This window comes from Oreochromis aureus, linkage group 14 (genome assembly GCF_013358895.1).
Source record: "Oreochromis aureus strain Israel breed Guangdong linkage group 14, ZZ_aureus, whole genome shotgun sequence".
Classification (NCBI taxonomy): domain Eukaryota; kingdom Metazoa; phylum Chordata; class Actinopteri; order Cichliformes; family Cichlidae; genus Oreochromis; species Oreochromis aureus.
In genome coordinates this window covers 24,277,525-24,295,380 of record NC_052955.1, presented here as the reverse complement: position 1 = coordinate 24,295,380, position 17,856 = coordinate 24,277,525, and the positions used below count along the sequence as shown (strand labels likewise).

The window sequence follows — 17,856 nt, the reverse complement described above, 5'->3', positions numbered from 1 at the left end:
GGACATCCTTGTCAGCTGTTTATGTTCCAGGTCACGGTATCAGTTCTGAAACCTTTAAAGTGGTGATACTGCAAGCTGAATAATATTGCAAATTGTTAAGAAAAAAACAGAAACATAAAAGAAATATTCCCAGGCTGAAAAGTGCTCGTCACAACTGGATGTCTGTTGCCTTTGAATCCTTTCTCACAGTACATTTTGCAGATACAGTAAATGGACTATTACCTTATCACTAGGCATTAGAGGAGAGTTATTCAAGAATAACTTTATACATTTTCCTTTTTCATTATTAGGCTCACGGGTCATTTTATGAACAGTTTAATGAATTAACAGTTATCTTTGATAGTTGAAACATTCTGTTTAATGGAAGCTTCTACATGCTGGGCACAGAACCTTAAAGCCTGGCTTTCATTCATTATCGACGCTTTGATTAAATCCAGATGAAAGTGAGACTGTAAAGCTGCTTATAAGTGATGCTGCTTCATATAAGATGGGATCCAGATGTCCTACACTGCAAGCAAACTTTGACAAAAGAAACAACATGCTCTTGTTTTCCTTTGCCTTTACCAAAGCATCCTTTATAGTTCTGCAATTTTGTTGCCGCTTTCTTTCCTTTTTTTTAAACACACAAGCTTTGTTTTTTAGAGATGTTTTTACCTACTTGTTCTTTTCTTGTTCTTTTTTGAGCCACCATAATGCTGACACTTTTCTTCAAGTGTAAAGCCACTTTAGTCTAGCTTACATGTTCTCGTTCTCCTCAAGATGGAATATAGTCACTTTAGCTGTTCTCTGACTCATTTAGCATACCATCATTATGTTACCATTACACTGAGTCATGCTTTGTTTTTTACTTATTGGTAGATGTTAGCATGCTAATATGTTAAACTGAGATGGGGAATGTGGTAGATGGTACGTCTACTTGATAGTTGTTAATAGCATTTCAGCACTTTTACATTTGCCACATGAAACCACGATATTTAACTTTGAAGTTCGGAGTTCTTGTTATTTTTTGTGTGCGTCTCCTGGACACAGTCATAAAACTCCATTCTCATAGCTCTTCAGAGCTTGACACTGTTCTGTTGCATTGACCTCCTATTCTGGATGCTCCTCCTCATCCTCAAGACATCTGAAATCACATGCTGTTCTAAGGTTGATGCGAAAGCACAATGCATGTATACATTAAGCAGACAGGAGTCGGTGTGATCTTTATTTTAACGTGGTAATTATCCAAACCCACAAACAATCAGCTGCCTAACCAGTCGCATGGCAGACGAGAGGACGGTACTGTCACATCACAACAGGAAGGAGTTAAAATCCTACAAGGTTGACTGAGATGTTTCTTTTCGATATTTGGATAGTTTTCTTTCAAAGTGTGTATAAAAACGGGTGTCTAGGTGGCGTGCTTTCCATACACTGACACATGTATTGGGTATTAGGAATGCATTTACTTGATTGTACCTTAATTGCTATTGCTCAAACTGTAGCACTGTGTTTTTAGTGTGTAGTGAATATCCCAGGAAATGCATTGCATTAGAGTATTTAAAACACTCATGACTTTAATGACCATCAATCCATCCATCATGCTTCATATGTCAGTGTATTATGTAATGTAGCTTTTTATTGTGTCAGATATCTTCATTAATTCTGTCTCCACACACATCAAGCCCATTTGTGTATCCAAACATATATATTCTACTATTAGATCACCTTTAGGCCATGAAGGACGCTTCATATTGCAGCTGAAGCCCACTCCTTATTCTTACCTCCATTTTAAAAAATGGGACATTACTTGACCCGTTTACTGATGCATCAGTTGACCCACTTAACACCTTGTTTTGCCTGCCCTGAATTGAGTGGGGAGATTTTCTCTGTCCTCGTGCTCCCTTGTTATGCTCAAATAATGTAATGACAATAATGTTGCTTCCTCTTTCCGCTGTCAGTGTTCTAATTAAGAGACACTGATGGACTGTGATTAAATCAATTATTTTTCATCTGATTATTGCTGACCTATATTTTTGCAGATTGATGAGCTGTCACTTTGAAGAGCACTGCATTGTCTGAATGTTTTTGCACCCCACCCCCCATTGGCTCTACTAATTCTTCTATTTGCTGCTGAAATGATTGAAATGCATCCCTTCTTTCAATACTTCTTCTGACTTTCAGCCAAAGTAATACTCTGAATTAGCTCAGCTCTGGAGCTGGTCTTTTAAATCTCAGGCTTTATTAGAGAAAAAAGCTGTGTTGACTTCATCTGTTAAACTCAGTTGGACAACAGTGGAAAAATATTCATTGGCCATTCATTCCAATCGCGTCCAGTCACGAAAGAATATGTTGCTCTCAGGAGCTCAGCGAATTCCAGCATGATGCCATGATAGGAGGTCACCACAAGTCCAGTTGTGAAATTTTCTCTCAACTAAATATTCCACAGTCGACTGTTGGTGGCATAACAAAATGGAAAGAACTGGGAACAACAGCAAGTCATAAGAAGAGTTGCAGATGTTATCGTTGCCAAGTGTAGGCCCACACCATATTAAACCCTATGGATTAAGAAGAGATGCCACTTAAGTTCATATGCGTGTGAAGGGCAATAAGTGTACCTACAGTTAAGCCCAAAATTATTCATACCCCTGGCAAATTTTGACTTAAAGTTACTTTTATTCAACTAGCAAGTTATTTTTTGACTGGAAATGACACAGGCGTCTCACAAAAGATAATAAGATGATGTACAAGACGCATCATTGTGGAAAAAAAATATTTCTCAGCTTTTATTTACATTTGAGCAAAAAGTATCATGTCCAGAATTATTCATACCCTTTACAAACTGTCACAGTCTCTGGGAAAATCCAAAGTTCCATACCATTCCAAATAGTCAAAGCTGTTCTAAAGCATCCCAATTACCCTGATTAATTGGAAATAGCTGTTTTGATCAACTCAACAGGTGAAAAACAGCAGCTCTCTGCAGGTGGTCTGTGGACAGTCATGGCTAAGACAAAGGAACTCAGTGAGGACCTGCAGCTGTGCATTGTGGCTGCTCACAAGTGAGGAATGGGCTACAAGGCCATATCCAAATGTTTTCAAGTTCCAGTGGCCACAGTGCAAAGTATTATTAAAAAAATACAAGATGTTCCGCACTGTGGAAAATCTCAGAGGACGTTGTCGGAAGCCAAAAGTGAAACCTGTGCTGGCCAGGAGAATAGTGAGAGAGGTGAAAAAGAATCCAAGGATCACCACCAAGGCCATTCTGGTGAATCTGGGCTCTGCTGGTGGCAATGTCTCAAGCCAGACAGTCCAACGGACACTGTTGGGTTCCACGGATGCAGACCAAGGAAAACGCCACTTCTCCAGGCACTTCTAAGGCATGCAAAAGCTCATTTGGCCTTTGCAAATGCTCATCTGGACAAAGAAGAAGGTTTCTGGTCTTCAGTGTTATGGTCAGATGAAACAAAAATTGAATTATTTGGTCACAATGATGTTGGCATCATTGTGATCATTTAACATAAAAATGGAGAAGCCTTCAACCCAAAGAACACCATCCCCACTGTCAAACATGGTGGTGGGAACCTAATGCTTTGGGGTGTTTTTAGCCAATGGACCATGGAACCTAATCACAGTAAACAGCACCATGAAAAAAGAGCAATACATGAAGATTCTCAACAACAACATCAGGCAGTCTGCAGAAAAACTTGGCCTTGGGAACCAGTGGACATTTTAGCACGACAATAACCCAAAACATACAGCAAGCGTGGTGAAGAAATGGTTAGCAGACAACACCAGTAACGTTTTGCAGTGGCCTAGCCAGAGTCCTGACTTGAATCCAATTGAGAATCTGTGGAGGGAGCTAAAGATCAGGGTGATGGCAAGAAGACCCTCCAACCTGAAAGATTTGGAGCTCATTGCTAAAGATGAATGGGCAAAAATGCCTGTGGAGACATGCAAAATGCTGGTCTGCAATTATAGGAAGCGTTTGATTGCTGTAATAGCCAATAAAGGCTTTTTTCTATTGATTATTGAGAAGGGTATGAATAATTCTGGACATGATACTTTTTGCTAAAATATAAATAAAACCTGAGAAATATTTTTTTCCACAATGATGCCTCTTGTACATCGTCTTATTATCTTTGGGGAGACACCTGTGTCATTTCTGCTCAAAAAAGAACTTGCATATTGAACAAAAGTAACTTTAAGTCAATATTTGTCAGGGGTATGAATAATTATGGGCTTAACTGTAAGTGCCTGCAACTTCACATTGCATTGCATTATTACTAATCACCAAATGTTATTGACAGTATCTCTGGTCAGCGCATTAATTTTTGCTTTCACCTTGACAACAAACTCTCAGACTGTCGTGCTGTGTAACATATCCTATTTAACTGCTATATGATTATAATGCATTTTCCAGTCCTCCTAATTCTATTCACCTAATTTCTGTAATGGTTAATAATTCTGTCTGTTTCAAAATTGGGGTACATTAATGGCAAATCATGACTTGTTCAAAATGTTGGTCATGAGCAGGAAAAACACCAAAGAGCCTTTATTTGAGCTTTGTTTGTGCTGTTTTCCTCTTTTCTCAGGCCAGAATGTTCTGGCGTCAGCGACTCTCTACTCATGTGTTGAATATGCAGTTTTGTTTTTTGTTTCTTCATCTTGATATCATAAGCTTGAGAGCACTAGGGGAGCGTGAACACTGAAGCATGTTACTGAATATGCAACAGCCATAGGCCTTTGCTTATATGTGAAACTGCATTTATTCTCATGAATATGTGAAGGAATAGGCTTGAGGTCGCCATGCTGACTTCAAATGACCTTTCGTGTCCCAGCTAAAACGAGATCTGCTTCCTTTTTTATTTTTATTTTTTTATGATTTAGTATGTGTGCCCACAATTACTAAATGATACCAAATAAATACATTCACCAGCCATTGGTGCACCTTCTGTCACACTGCACACATGTTATTATCTTAAGGAGTGCTATGGATGAAAAGTACTTGTAAACCATTACTAAAGTGTAACTGTTGTTCTTAGCCAAGTGCTGTTATTGTCTTACTAATCCATGTTGTGCAGTCTCAATTAGTATCTCTATGCATTAATCACAATTTAACAGAATCTGTTGGTTGGAGTTATTTTCCCCTTGCGTCACCTGAACAGTTGGTTTACATACTCATGGGCATAAACACAGAAACTAAACAGTCAGTGCCTGGCCTGTTCTAACATGTCTCAAGATTTTTGGTTTCCCAGGAAACTCACAAGCCTCTTTCTCATGGTAATAGGAATTTGACAAAGCTGTGTGTGTGTGTGTGTGTGTGTGTGTGTATGCCTAATTCTTTTCAGATGTCACATAACCTGGCTGATCTTTACATTAAGCAATTTAAGACTTGCAGAGGTTGTCAATGCAGTGTAATTCAGGGCACTATTTGGCTTTGTTATATTGTTTCTACTTTAATCATTATTTCTATTATTAATAAATATATAAATGTCAACAACATTGCACTGTTAACCTGCGAATCAGTTGTGGTAAACACTGGAATCTTGTGATGCAGGTCTGTGATTAAAGTGCACAGGAAGTCATGGGGTTTTCTTAACACTAAGCAGCAACAATGATTTGTTTATATTAAACATAAGAAAAGGAGGGTGTCAGAAATGCTGTTTGAAGCGCAATTGATCTTCCATGACCTAAATGCAAGACCTCTAGAATGAACTAGCTTTAACAGCTTTGATGTCAGTGCTCTCCCTTTGCTCGTTGTAATAGGCTTTATCACCCATTTGTCACTAATCACCTCCCTCACAGGCTTTTTCTGATGCCACATGGTTTAGCAAAGTCTCCATGGAGCTCAGTTACTAGGTATCCATTGCACATCCCAATAAGCATGTCAGAGTATTGGAACATGACATGCAGCTGCAGTTTTTGCATTGTCAGAACTTCCTGGACCTCCTCTTGTTTCATTATGTATGTAACCCTTGGGTCATCTACTGAAAAGTTTGAGTGAGCATTTTCTCTGCATTCTCAGCAGGTCCATCCTCACTAGTTATCTTGTGTGGGGTTTTTGTTTGTTTGTTTGTTTGTTTGTTTGTTTGTTTGTTTGTTTGTTGGTTGGTTGGTTTGTTTTTTTAAAATGGTCTTGATTACAAATAATATGGAACTAATACCTATTTAATAAAGTGATAAGCTTTACTTTATTGGTAACATTTAAGTACTGCTCGGATCACGTTGTCAATATATTTTGTGCTTTCTGTACAGTAAAGTGTTTTGAATGACTTTGCAGCAGATGTGTAAAGGCAATTGCCCCCCCTTTTTGTGAAGTATCCTTTTAAGAATATATTATTCACAATTAGTGGGTTTGCGTTTGGTCTTGCAGTTCTCTGCTGCTTGGTCTCTTTCAGTTCCCTGACCAAAGGAAGATGATGTTTTCTGCTGGGAAACTGCTGAAGCATTTCCTCCCCTGCTGACTGTTTTCTCTGGGTGTACTTCTGATTGGAGGAAATGAGGCAGCAGAAAAGAAGATGGTAAAAGCTGTTTAGGGGTTTTTCCATGCACCCCTCTCATATTCTCCTCCTCTCCACACAAGTTCAGACACCTTGTGACAGACACTAATGGCAGGAAGTCTGCTTCTCGTGTGACAAAAGCTTTGAGCACTTGTTGACTTTGCCGCTTAATCTGTTTGAGTCCAGAATGAGGCATTTAGATGACAGGATCTGAAAAGTTGCTCTATTCTTCTGATGTATTGCTAAATATGCAGAAAGCTCTGTTCTTCTTACTGTGTAATTTTTGAAAGATTTTAATCAAAGTTTCAGTTTTTGTGGCTCGGTTGTTGTGTCTGTGACTCAGTGAGTCACTGTGACAGAGCAGCCCACACTGCTTATGGTGGTTACATTTCCACACCTACTGTGGTCAGAGGTGTCACATCCATGTTGGCAAAATATGATAGTGTAGCTCCAGTCTTGGCTGAACATGTATTCAGTCTGTGGTGAACATCACGACTCGTGCTGTAATTAACTAGGCTTCACTAATTCATTGCGGCTTATTTAAGAATTGTGTCCACTGGGCTGTATTTGGCTGATGAGTTTTTGCTAAGACTTTATGCTGATAAAGGGATTAATGGAAGAGCATTTCTTTCTTTTATTCAGGCTTGAGGAGACGAGCGATGGGGGTATTTTAACCCCGAAGTGAAAAATGCAAAAGCCTTCCATTTTAAGGTGACAAATCTGTGCTCTTGGTGCTGCTCAATCTAATTACGATGATATCATTCATCAAATAGGTGGAATTATAAAGGCCTGTTTGATGTTTATCTCAACTAAAGTAGTTATGGTGTGTAATATTTTTTTGACTTTGAGAATACAAGTGGCTGCAACACTTTCATGAATGGAAGCTTTTTGGGGTAAACACATTATGACATCAACCTTTCCTGTAACAACATGGAGGTGTTTCTGTGGCAACCGGTTGGAACATTATGTCAACAAAGAGATGGCATGACAGTGCTGAAAGTGGTTGTTAGTTTGCCTTTGTGATCACACCAAACTTTGCTGTGTCAGCTTCACATTTGTTTTCCTGTCTTAAAGGCTTGGTCGACAAGCCCAAACATAAATCCATATTTGTTTTTTGTTCCAGTGTCGGCAGCAGTAATGTGAAAAGCGGCTCTTTTCAGAATCCCGAAATGTTTGACTTCTGTTCATTTAAAAAATATTAATTAAAATCATTTTTGTTTTGAGTCTTTGGTGCTTGAACTGTGTAATTCCACTAACTGAACTGAAACTCCAAACAGCTGTGGGTATTTGTTGCTACTGCAATTTTTACACATCAACTTTAGAAAGTGTGAGAGGTTCCTTTCTCATGTGTATCACACAATGGGACATAATCCAATTTGCATTCTCTCTCACTACTAGAAATACTCTGGTTTAACAAAAACATGCAGGAGGTGGGACACATGGGATTCACTCATATGACCTATGCTATTTCTGCTTAGGAGATTGTACTCATAAGCTTGTAGGTTAAAGACTGTTTAATGTCAGACTTTTTTTCCCACATGACTCTACTGATTAATGTCCTTTTTTTTTTTTTTTTTTTTTTTGTTAAGGAAAAAAAATAGGGCTGCATCTTTCAAAACTGCTTATCAATTAGGACCCTTTTGTTTGTTCATAAACAGACTTGATGTGTCGTGCCAGTAAAAAACCTGAGACATTTTTCAGTTTGATTTCAATGTGTTTGTGCATTTGTGCGCACACACAGGATGGAGCAGAGTAGCAAGTGGTCAAGTGAAGATTGTGTGAGGGTCCACGAAGAAGCCAAACGTCTTACGTTAAGGCCACATTATCTGTACGTACACCCCTTCAGAATCTGCCCAGAATAGCAAGTATTCTCGATGGCTCTCTGTTAACATTACTGCTGCACCCCTGATGACAACACATTGGCTTTAAAGTGCAGGCAGGTGGCGATTCACTTTCTTTTTTTCCTTTTTTATGTCATGATCAAACATGTCAGACTCTTTGCTGGCTTGAAATAAGGATTTTTATGCCATTAGTGTTTTGGCAGATTTGTAGATATTTTTCCTTAATTACTCCTAATTATGTCCTTACAAGGCTCTGATCTCTTTCAACTTGGCAGACATGGTTTGAGAAGAACTGTCACTTATAATGGCTATGGCAGCATGAAACGGTGCTGAGTCTGATCAAGGTCTAAATCCCTTAGACTGCTTTGTAGCAGTCAGGTTGGCTACAAAGTAGTTTGATGTCGGCCAATATACTGGTGCAGTGTAAGGTGATTAATGAACACACCTGTGCATTGTGTTGGGACATAAGAAGTGAGTCTCTGTAATCATGTGATTTCTGTGCCTGGTTTTATTTGACAGCAATAATTTTATATCAGTCATTGAGGAATTACATTAGCTGTAATTCCTATCAGTGAATTGATATTCATTTCTTCAACACAGTACAAGCAATTAATTTGACAAGTACAGATCTTCAGACAGTAGATAACCTTTAGCATGACTAACTGTCCTGTAAGAGTACTGATTATTATTTTATTTTTTTCATAAGAAAAAATGTTTGGCTTGTTAATACTAATACTTATACAAAAGGTTTGTAAGCAAAGCTGCTGCATTGGAGAAGTTACATTTAACACTTTTCATTTTAACCCACAAATCATTTATTACACATTGACTGTCAAAGTCTTTGTGGTCCTGCTGGGGTGAGCTAGATTCATTATTGCCTGGGTCTAGCCCACCCTTTTCAGAGCAGTTTCACTAATAACAGGAAACGTGGCCCATGCTGTAGATGCTAATGAGCAGCTGTCCAGAGACTGAGACAGCCTGATTACAGCAGGAAGAGTGCAGAATTACTCTGAAACATCAGATGCAAGTAAGCTACACACTAGCAACTGCTGCAAGGAAAAAGGAATATAACTAGCTAGAAGCAAGTCTGCATCTCACTGTAGCCTCTTATTCATGTTCGTTTGCATCTCATCGACACTGCTTGTTCACCCTGCCATTATGTATGCATCATTTGCTGCTTTGAAAACACAAAGTTGCACTTTCAACCCCAGATTTGGTTGATGTGTGTTTTGCAGCTGCAGCACAACAGGCTCCATCGTGTCCCTGGAGAGTGAGGTAAACTTGTGATAACAGTCCGCACCGCTGTAATATCATTATTGTTATTATAGCTGATTACAAAGTCTTGGTGCTGAATCAGCAGCAGGCTCATTGGTGAGGCTTACTCATAACTCTAGTTATTCACACACAACACAGACTAGTCTTGCCTACTGTGTTTACTAACACGACATCAGACAAGGATGAAAGGAAAACCAAGACTGTTTTTGCCTCTAAAGTATAATGTGCCTTGCTACTCCACCATGGTTTGTAGCCTTATTAATAGTGAGTGCTGGCAGTGTAACGTTTTCAGATAAGGTGCCAAATGATGCAGAGACCCCCTGTTTTTATAGCACATTAGCCAAAAAAAAGTAGTAGAGAGGACAATCATGTTGCTTTATCTGGAGGTTTAGTTGACCTTTTTAAAGTTTTCCAGAAGTTGAAAGGTTTTGCTAAAATGTCACAGTTGTATTATTACACTTACACTTGTTGGTATTGCTTTTTTTTTTTTTTTTTTTTTGCCTCGTATTGGCCTGACTAATGGGAGAGGTGGTGCCTGCACGCCGTCTTGTCCCAGACCTATTATAAGTGGGTGATATATTCATGTTCTTGGTCATTTAATTGAATGTGATGTTCAATAGATAATCACTTTACCGAGCCCTTTTTTTTTCCCCCCCAAATGTTCTTTACCGTGTTTTTTTCCTTGATCATATTGATGAAAGCTCCTAGCAGTCCCAGTTGTCATTGGAAACATGCACAAGGTCTTAATTTGAAGCTGTGCTTTTTATCAGGACGAGCTTTTCAAGGCAGCATGTGTTTTCTATTAAAGTGCCAGACATGTTACTCCATTTGTTCCATGGGTTGTTAAACACAGCCTTTGTGGTTTCAACAATTTGTTGCTGCGTTGTTTGCTTCAATATTAACGCTGTTTGTATTTTCTCACAGGATCCTTCGTAGCCAGTGGGATGTTAGAGCTCTGGAAGCCGGACTGACTGAAGGAGCATGGTGAAACACCAACCCCTCCAAGTCTATGAGCGCCAGCTTTGTTTGTCATGCATCACTGGGATCTATGGTTGCAGATGGAAACGCTATCAACGCTCCCATGATGACACCACCAAGGTGAGAGGCCCCTTATTAAACAATGCAGAAACTTTACCATTTCTGTACATTACATATTGCTATCCATGAGTTCCTTTCTGTAAAAGAGTAATGCCTCACACTGTACCATAGCACATAGTTCAGGACGTAGTACGTCTTCGTTACACTGCAAAAAGTTCAAGTGTCCACATTTACCATCACTCTGTCAGTGTGGGATTATGTAAAGAGACGGCATAAAAACTTGGACAAAATAAATCCATAGAAGTGTGACCACTGAAGTTGACTGGGACAACCTATCTGGCGAGTACCAAGCAAACCAAGGTTTAATTGACTTTACCTTCACTGTCCATACGTTTTACAGTTTCCTGGAGCTCAATCTGGTGCCGAGTGTTTATTGCACTACTTAGCAACTCTGCTTATACTGTGTGGGGGGGCAAGTCAGCTGCTGTATGCCAAGAGTGGAAACAACTTGGACCGAAGCCCCCAGAGGCTGACTTTATGGTCGTTATGTTGCCCTAGCTGGAGCAACAAATGTTACAGTAACGTCACAGTAGGTTGATTCTGTTTGACTGCTGCAACCCCCAGAGACTGTCATCCACTACCTTTGTTTGCTAGCACTGACAATTTAGCTGACGTTAGCTCTTTCAGAGTGTTAAGATGGGCTGCTGCATACCAACAACCGTGAGACTGACCTAACCAAAACACTGCTGATGTGACTGGGAACCATATTTTTTTCTATTAATTGTAACATGGTCAGAGTTATCATTCATAATATTCCTAATAAACTTTAGGGAAACCTCTGAGACAGGAGCACGCTACATGAATTAAAGGCTTTGTTGTCAGATTCAGTTCAGTTTTTTTTCAAATTTGATTACAGAGTTGCTGCTTGCACAGGTTCTTTTGACTATAAAAAGTCAGGTTACACTGAAATTAAAGTGAAAGGAAAAATTTGCAGTTTTTGGGATAGCCTGCATTCAAACCCATACAGATCATAGAATGACACCACCACAGTAATTGCGACCTGTTTATTTACAGTATATTCTCAGATTTGTCTAATTGTTTTTGAGATACATACTAACAACACTAGCAGCCAGTCTGTTAATTGAAAGAATCACATTTGACTGACCTGACTTTTTTTAATTTCTAACGGAGCTTTTGTTTGTATAGAAACTCTTATGATGGCTGGATTAGTATATACATTTACATAACACTGTGTACAAGAAGGACATCAGTAGGAAATGGAGTCGATGCTGTCCCTGCTCTCATTGGTTGTTACAAGAGAATTTGAAGCTGTTCACGCACTCACGTGTGCCAGCGCACAGTTGTGGATGAATGAGATCCGATCATCTTGTTCTGTGCGCAATTTATTTTACCAAGGTCAGTTTCCCACAGTCCTTAGAGAATTTCACTCCCTTTCCACAAACATGGTTTTCTGTTATTTATTGCTTAGTAATTAAACTCACTTGGCTTTTTTATAGATCTTCCAGTGACCTTCAACCTACATTTTTAAGAGTAGCATCTTTATTAAAAAGTTGGCATTTGTCCTTAAAGTTTAATTGCTCAGTTTAAAAGCTATTATTATTGTATTGCTACAGTAATGTGGTGTGGGTTTTTTGTTTTTTTTCTTTCTTCCTCACAGCTCTGAATAACAAGCTGGCTGTGTAGGAAGTGGAATTTTTACATTTTCTGTTGAATATACTACTGAAAAAAATGCATAAATCCTATAAAACTGTTCTTATTCTTCCAAAGCGGCGTGCTTTTATCTCCACACCATGATCTCCAAATACCCTAATTTACATACTAAGAAAAATACATGTGACCGTGTTATGTCCTTGCTGGCTTATCCCTCGTTCAATAACCTTGAGCTTTCTATGGTCAAGCTTGAAGTTATAATATTCCATTGTTTCTACCTGTATGTCATCACATACAATCTGCACTCTTTCATACAAGTGTGTGTGTGTGTGTGTGTGTGTGTGTGTGTGTGTGTGTGTGTGTGTGTGTGTGTGTGTGTGTGTGTGTGTGTGTGTGTGTGTGTGTGTGTGTGTGTGTGTGTGTGTGTGTGTGTGTGTGTGTGTGTGTGTGTGTGTGTGTGTGTGTGTGTGTGTGTGTGTGTGTGTGTGTGTGTGTGTGTGTGTGTGTGTGTGTGTGTGTGTGTGTGTGTGTGTGTGTGTGTGTGTGTGTGTGTGTGTGTGTGGCATTATTATTGAACTTCAAGCCTGTCGCGTACAGAAAACACTGCAAGCATTCTGTAGAAGGGTCCCATTTATCACTGAAAGGTCAGCCGACTTCGGGGTCCAAGTCATTTGTAAGCATATAAATGCGTACATGGGGAAAGACACATTTTAAATAATTTAATTTTGAAGGCTCATTTGGCTCATTTTTATAAAATTGCAGCACCATTACTATTAGCTGGATGCCAAAAGTATTGCATAAGGTGATCCATTTGTCCTGACCTTTCTTTCTGCTATTTAGGAAGGACACTTGGGTTATGTTGCTCCAACAGACTCAAACACACAGCACATGTCTTTGTGTACATTCATTTATTTATGCCCATATAATATACTCTAAACCGGCAGAAACAAAGGGCACACGCACACAAAGATCCACTGATTTGAGCAAATTACCTACATAAACCTGTTTAGGTGTTTAAACAAACACATAGAAATAACACAGGAAGGCAAAAAGGGTATATTTACCCGCATTTCATAAATGGAATACACTGGACCTCGTTTGTATTTTTTCCTCCTGTTTGGAGGGAACTGGACACAGTGTAGCTCTGTTTCCTGTTACAAGCACAAATGAATAAGTGGTGCCAAGTCAGCACCCCCAATCCCCCAAGGTGCTCATCCTTTGTTTTGAGCCTGTGGTGCTTGGTAGCACTTATCTTGACTCCAGTGCAAAAATGGACCCTTCAGTCTATTTTCATTGATTTGGATTCATTTAATATTTAAAATTGTCAGTGATGATATTGGAAAAAAATGACGGTTGATTTCCATGGAGAATGTTTCTTAGCTTAGACTGTGGTGATTTCATAAAAAACTGCACCTTCACTGATCTCTGTAAGCAAACTGCGACGTGGAACTGGTGTCAGGTATGTGTAACTGGACCTCAGCGAATCACAGGAGCTTGACAAGCAAGCAACAACTATAGACTCATTTATAATCCACAAGTGGGTTGTGTAGTTTCTCTCCTTTTTTCATCTTTGTTCACTCTAATGAGTCGTTCGGGTTGACTGGCTGCCTTAGTGACGCTGCCTCCTGTCTGTTCAAGGTGCTTTGTAGGAAGACTGCCAACGTCACACAGTGCAAGCCGATCTGGCCTCTCAGTAATAATTGAAAGTATTTCCATCTAGCCAGTCTTTACAATTCAGTGGGACAAAGGCTTCAAAAATAGAAGCAAAGCTTTGGTAATCTTGTGGTCTACATTTGCCCTGGCTTGTGAAATACTGGACAGGAGCTAGAGCTAGCAGTTACTTGGAGCGATTGCTGCTCTGCAACACTGAATTTTTGTACTAGCAGATAAAAGGGCAGGATATTTGAAGATTGAACAGTATTAGATTATGATAGTTGTTCCTTTTTTTTTTTTTTTTTTTTTTTTTTTTTTTGGAACTGATAAACAGCAGCTTATTTTTATATGATTTTTAGTTTTTGGACCAGTGATTTGACAGACTAGACATTTAACATTAGTCTGTTTGCAGCATTGGATCAGTTTGTCCCTCTCCTACGCACTTGTCGGATTAAATATATGTGCAGTGTATTTCTGTTCTGGACTGTTGCCTCGGACATGAACATTTTGCAGATATGTTTTTTCTTCTGCATTTACAGTCCTCTTTTTTTTGTTTTTATGGCAGACGCAAATTATTATCATTAAGGAACTGAAACAAAGTACCGCAACTCTGCCAACATAGTTACTTTATCTGCTTTGATTAGAAAATCCCTGAACTTCTTCCCAGTGTGTGCCTCCTCACCCCTGTTATCCAAACAGTGACTTTTTGACAAATTCTAAAGTGTGTGGCCTCCTTCAAACACGTAACATCTAGTAAATGTCTAGTTAGAGCCATTGGACAGTGACATAGTGTAAATCTCCTTCTGTAGACAGAGGGTTTTAAATCAATCAGTATGTAATTGAAGTGCACATAACAAATTTGTATTAAGTGTTTGGGAATTGTTTGTTTTTTAGGATTTTTTTTTTATTTTTTACTTGGTCTCCTATCCAGACCTTCCTATGGTTGGAAACGTGTTTGAACAACATTTGACCGAGAGTTTACTGATCTACAGGGTTGAGACGGGTGTGTACATTTCTCATATATGCAAAATTACTTAAACTGAATCTTGAGTATGGAATTTGTTTTTGTTTTTTGTTTTTTTTGTGATAAAAGTACTAATGTGGCCTTGAATTATTTTTCCCACTCATGCTATTGGCAGGCTGGTAATATAGCTGCATTTTAAAATGCTTACACAGCTTGTGTGAAATGCCAGAGACTTAACTGGATCTGCTCAGGAATGTGACAAGTGACTAAGGTGTTATGTCCAGTGAAGATGGAGGCAAGGAGAGCGGAGCATGTTAGGTTGGAGTTTACAGGAAAAGGGGTTTTTTTGTTTTGTTTTTTTTCTGCCTATATTGATCTGTGGTAGCAGAAAGAAATTAAGCAGCATCCTGCAGTGTTGGCATGTTTAATTGCAGCATACTGTGTCAAGCTGCCGTGTCTAATTAAATGTATCATTTAATTGTTTCTTGCAGAGCCTGACCAATGTCTAGGAAGTAAATAAATCTGATATCTGTTGAATAAATTTGGTGACACAATGTGCAATATAACCCAAGCATTAAAAAAGAACAAAAAACAGACTATTAAAGTTGTGACGTTCCACCATTGGGCAACTGGATTAGCTTTTTTTTGTTTTTTGTTTTTTTTAATTTATTAATCTGTACTGTGAATGTGTACTTAAGAGAAGTGGTCATTACCACCAGAAATAATCTGAACAAATAGAGTAAAATCCAGAGCACAGCAGCCAAAAATGTTTCAGGCCTGAGGAGGTGACGCTGCAGACAGAGGAGCAGAGGAGACAGGCTGCAGGTTCGGTGATCGGAAGCAGATGTGGACAAGATGATGAATTTTGACCGTTTTACTTTTACAATAATTATTTAAATGTTTCTTTCTTTTTGTATCTCGGTCAATTTAAAATGTAGTCTGTGAGAATGTGTAGTTCAGTCTGTCTCACAGTGTGCACTCTGTTTTTGTACAGTATTTATTTTAATGTCACACATTAAAATAATTTTTAATTTTTAACTTGTGTGTTATTTATATTGGTACATCTTTTATTTATTTAATTTTTAGGGATTACATTAGATTGTGATCTCAAATACTTGTTTTATCAAATCTTAATTAAAATTTGACAAATGAAATTAAAATAAACAACAAATTAACAAGAAATTAACATCTTTGCTGTCACTGCTGTTGTTGTTGCTGGATGGGGTCACTTAGCATCTGTAGTAATTTAGCAGGTCAATATGTGAATCTGAATCTTTTTTTTTTTTTTTTTTTTTTTTTTTGTATATTTATGGCCATTAAAATATATGCTGAGATGATCGCATATGGAAACATATTGATTAGTATATGTATATAGCATGTAGTCGACTGAGTTATTTTGCAGCTAGCACAGTTAAATCACATTTGATTAAATCACAATGTATAAATAATAAGCTGAGCACAAAAGGTGCTCTGAAAGCTGCTTTGTGATACTGGTGTGTAAGTGTTGACAGCGTACACTGTGTCACTGTACAAGGGGACATACTGTACGTGACACAAGGACAGTTTGTCCATGTAGTGTTCCAGCAGACTCCTCCATTACAGAGTTTATTTCACACTGAGCTCCCATAAAAGGAGTAGTAGGCAAATGTATACTGTTATTATTGGGGTTGTCATGATACTAGAATTTGTACTCTGTACAGATTCACAGTTAAAAAAAACAAACAAAATAAAAGTAACGTAACACTCAATACTATTTTTAATTCCACAGGAGAGAAAATGACAGAAGGCATGTTTTTTGATAGGGGGTTGCAAGTAAAGATTAGAACAATATTAGTGCAAATGAATTAACCACAGCTCTGTTTCTGCTTCTGGTGACCTGGCACCATATTTTTGTTGCTGATCAGATATTTATATATTTATTAAGGTGGGCTGCCACTCTGTGACTGCTGGTAGATTTTCCTGGCATCAATCTAGGACTTCAACAGAAAAATAACACCTTTTTGACATAAATAATTGTGATTTATCTTCAGCATTAACATTACAATTTTAATTTTTTTTTTTATTAACCATAGCCACTACCTTAATAAGTTAACAGACAGCCTTTGTGGTTAATCGCTAATAAATGTTGTTCAGCATTTTTGTATCTAAATGTACTGAAAGTGTCAAATGTGGTGACGTGCGCCTGCGGTATGTACTACTGATCGCGCAGCCAGAGGTAAGCTCAGAGTAGCATGCTATAGTTGCCTTTGTAGGTTTAAGACACATTTGCCACAGTTACACAGCTTGACTTGTGAATCCACAGGATGACAGGTTACCATGGGTGAATTTATTTTTATCCATTCTACGGAACTTAACATCCTAGTTCTGTCCGGGCTAAACTTACAAATCAGATGCAAATAAAAGTATACACAATAGGCCTTTTGCAGTTCTGTATAATAATCACACATAACGTGTTTTCTTCTGTGCAACTCAGTCCAAGTGTTGTTGTAGAACAGCTCATGAGTATAAATAGTTACCATCTTGAGTGTGAAACTGTGTAGACTCGATCCAGTCTGACATATTGAGGCATTGTTGGAGAACACAGAACAGATTGAATCAGCCATATTGGCAGTTAGCAGTCACCCTTAAAGTGAAAAGAAGGACAAAAGATCAAAACCTCTGTAACTGCTATAGGTAGCATATTACCCACTGATACCTTGATTGTGCAGTCTTGTTAGATATGATAATGTTCAGTATGTACCTGATTTCCTGCTTTAAATTTGACTGAGGACCAATTATGTGTCACAAAGTACCAATTAGAAGGAGCTAGCAAATCTCCACAAAAGCTACCACAGTGGATCCGAAATAACACGGTCAAGGAGTGATTTCACTGTAGACTTTCAACTTTGATTCCAGGGGTTTAACAACAGTAACACATCAACAGTTTTGGAATTAAAGA

At 38.5% G+C, this 17,856-nt stretch overlaps 1 protein-coding gene across 3 annotated transcripts in view; it reads left to right on the top strand.

Moving 5' to 3' along the window:
- The window catches only part of gdpd5b (glycerophosphodiester phosphodiesterase domain containing 5b), a 42,087-nt gene that overhangs the window by 5,324 nt on the left and 18,907 nt on the right, over positions 1–17,856 (top strand). For all 3 annotated transcript variants that reach the window (XR_005615568.1, XR_005615567.1, XM_031758451.2), the window contains exon 2: positions 10,517–10,690. Coding sequence is in view for 1 of the 3 variants with exons in the window: in XM_031758451.2 (XP_031614311.1) it covers positions 10,574–10,690 (117 nt within the window). In the remaining 2 variants the exon portion in view is untranslated. The remainder of the gene's footprint in view (positions 1–10,516; positions 10,691–17,856) is intronic.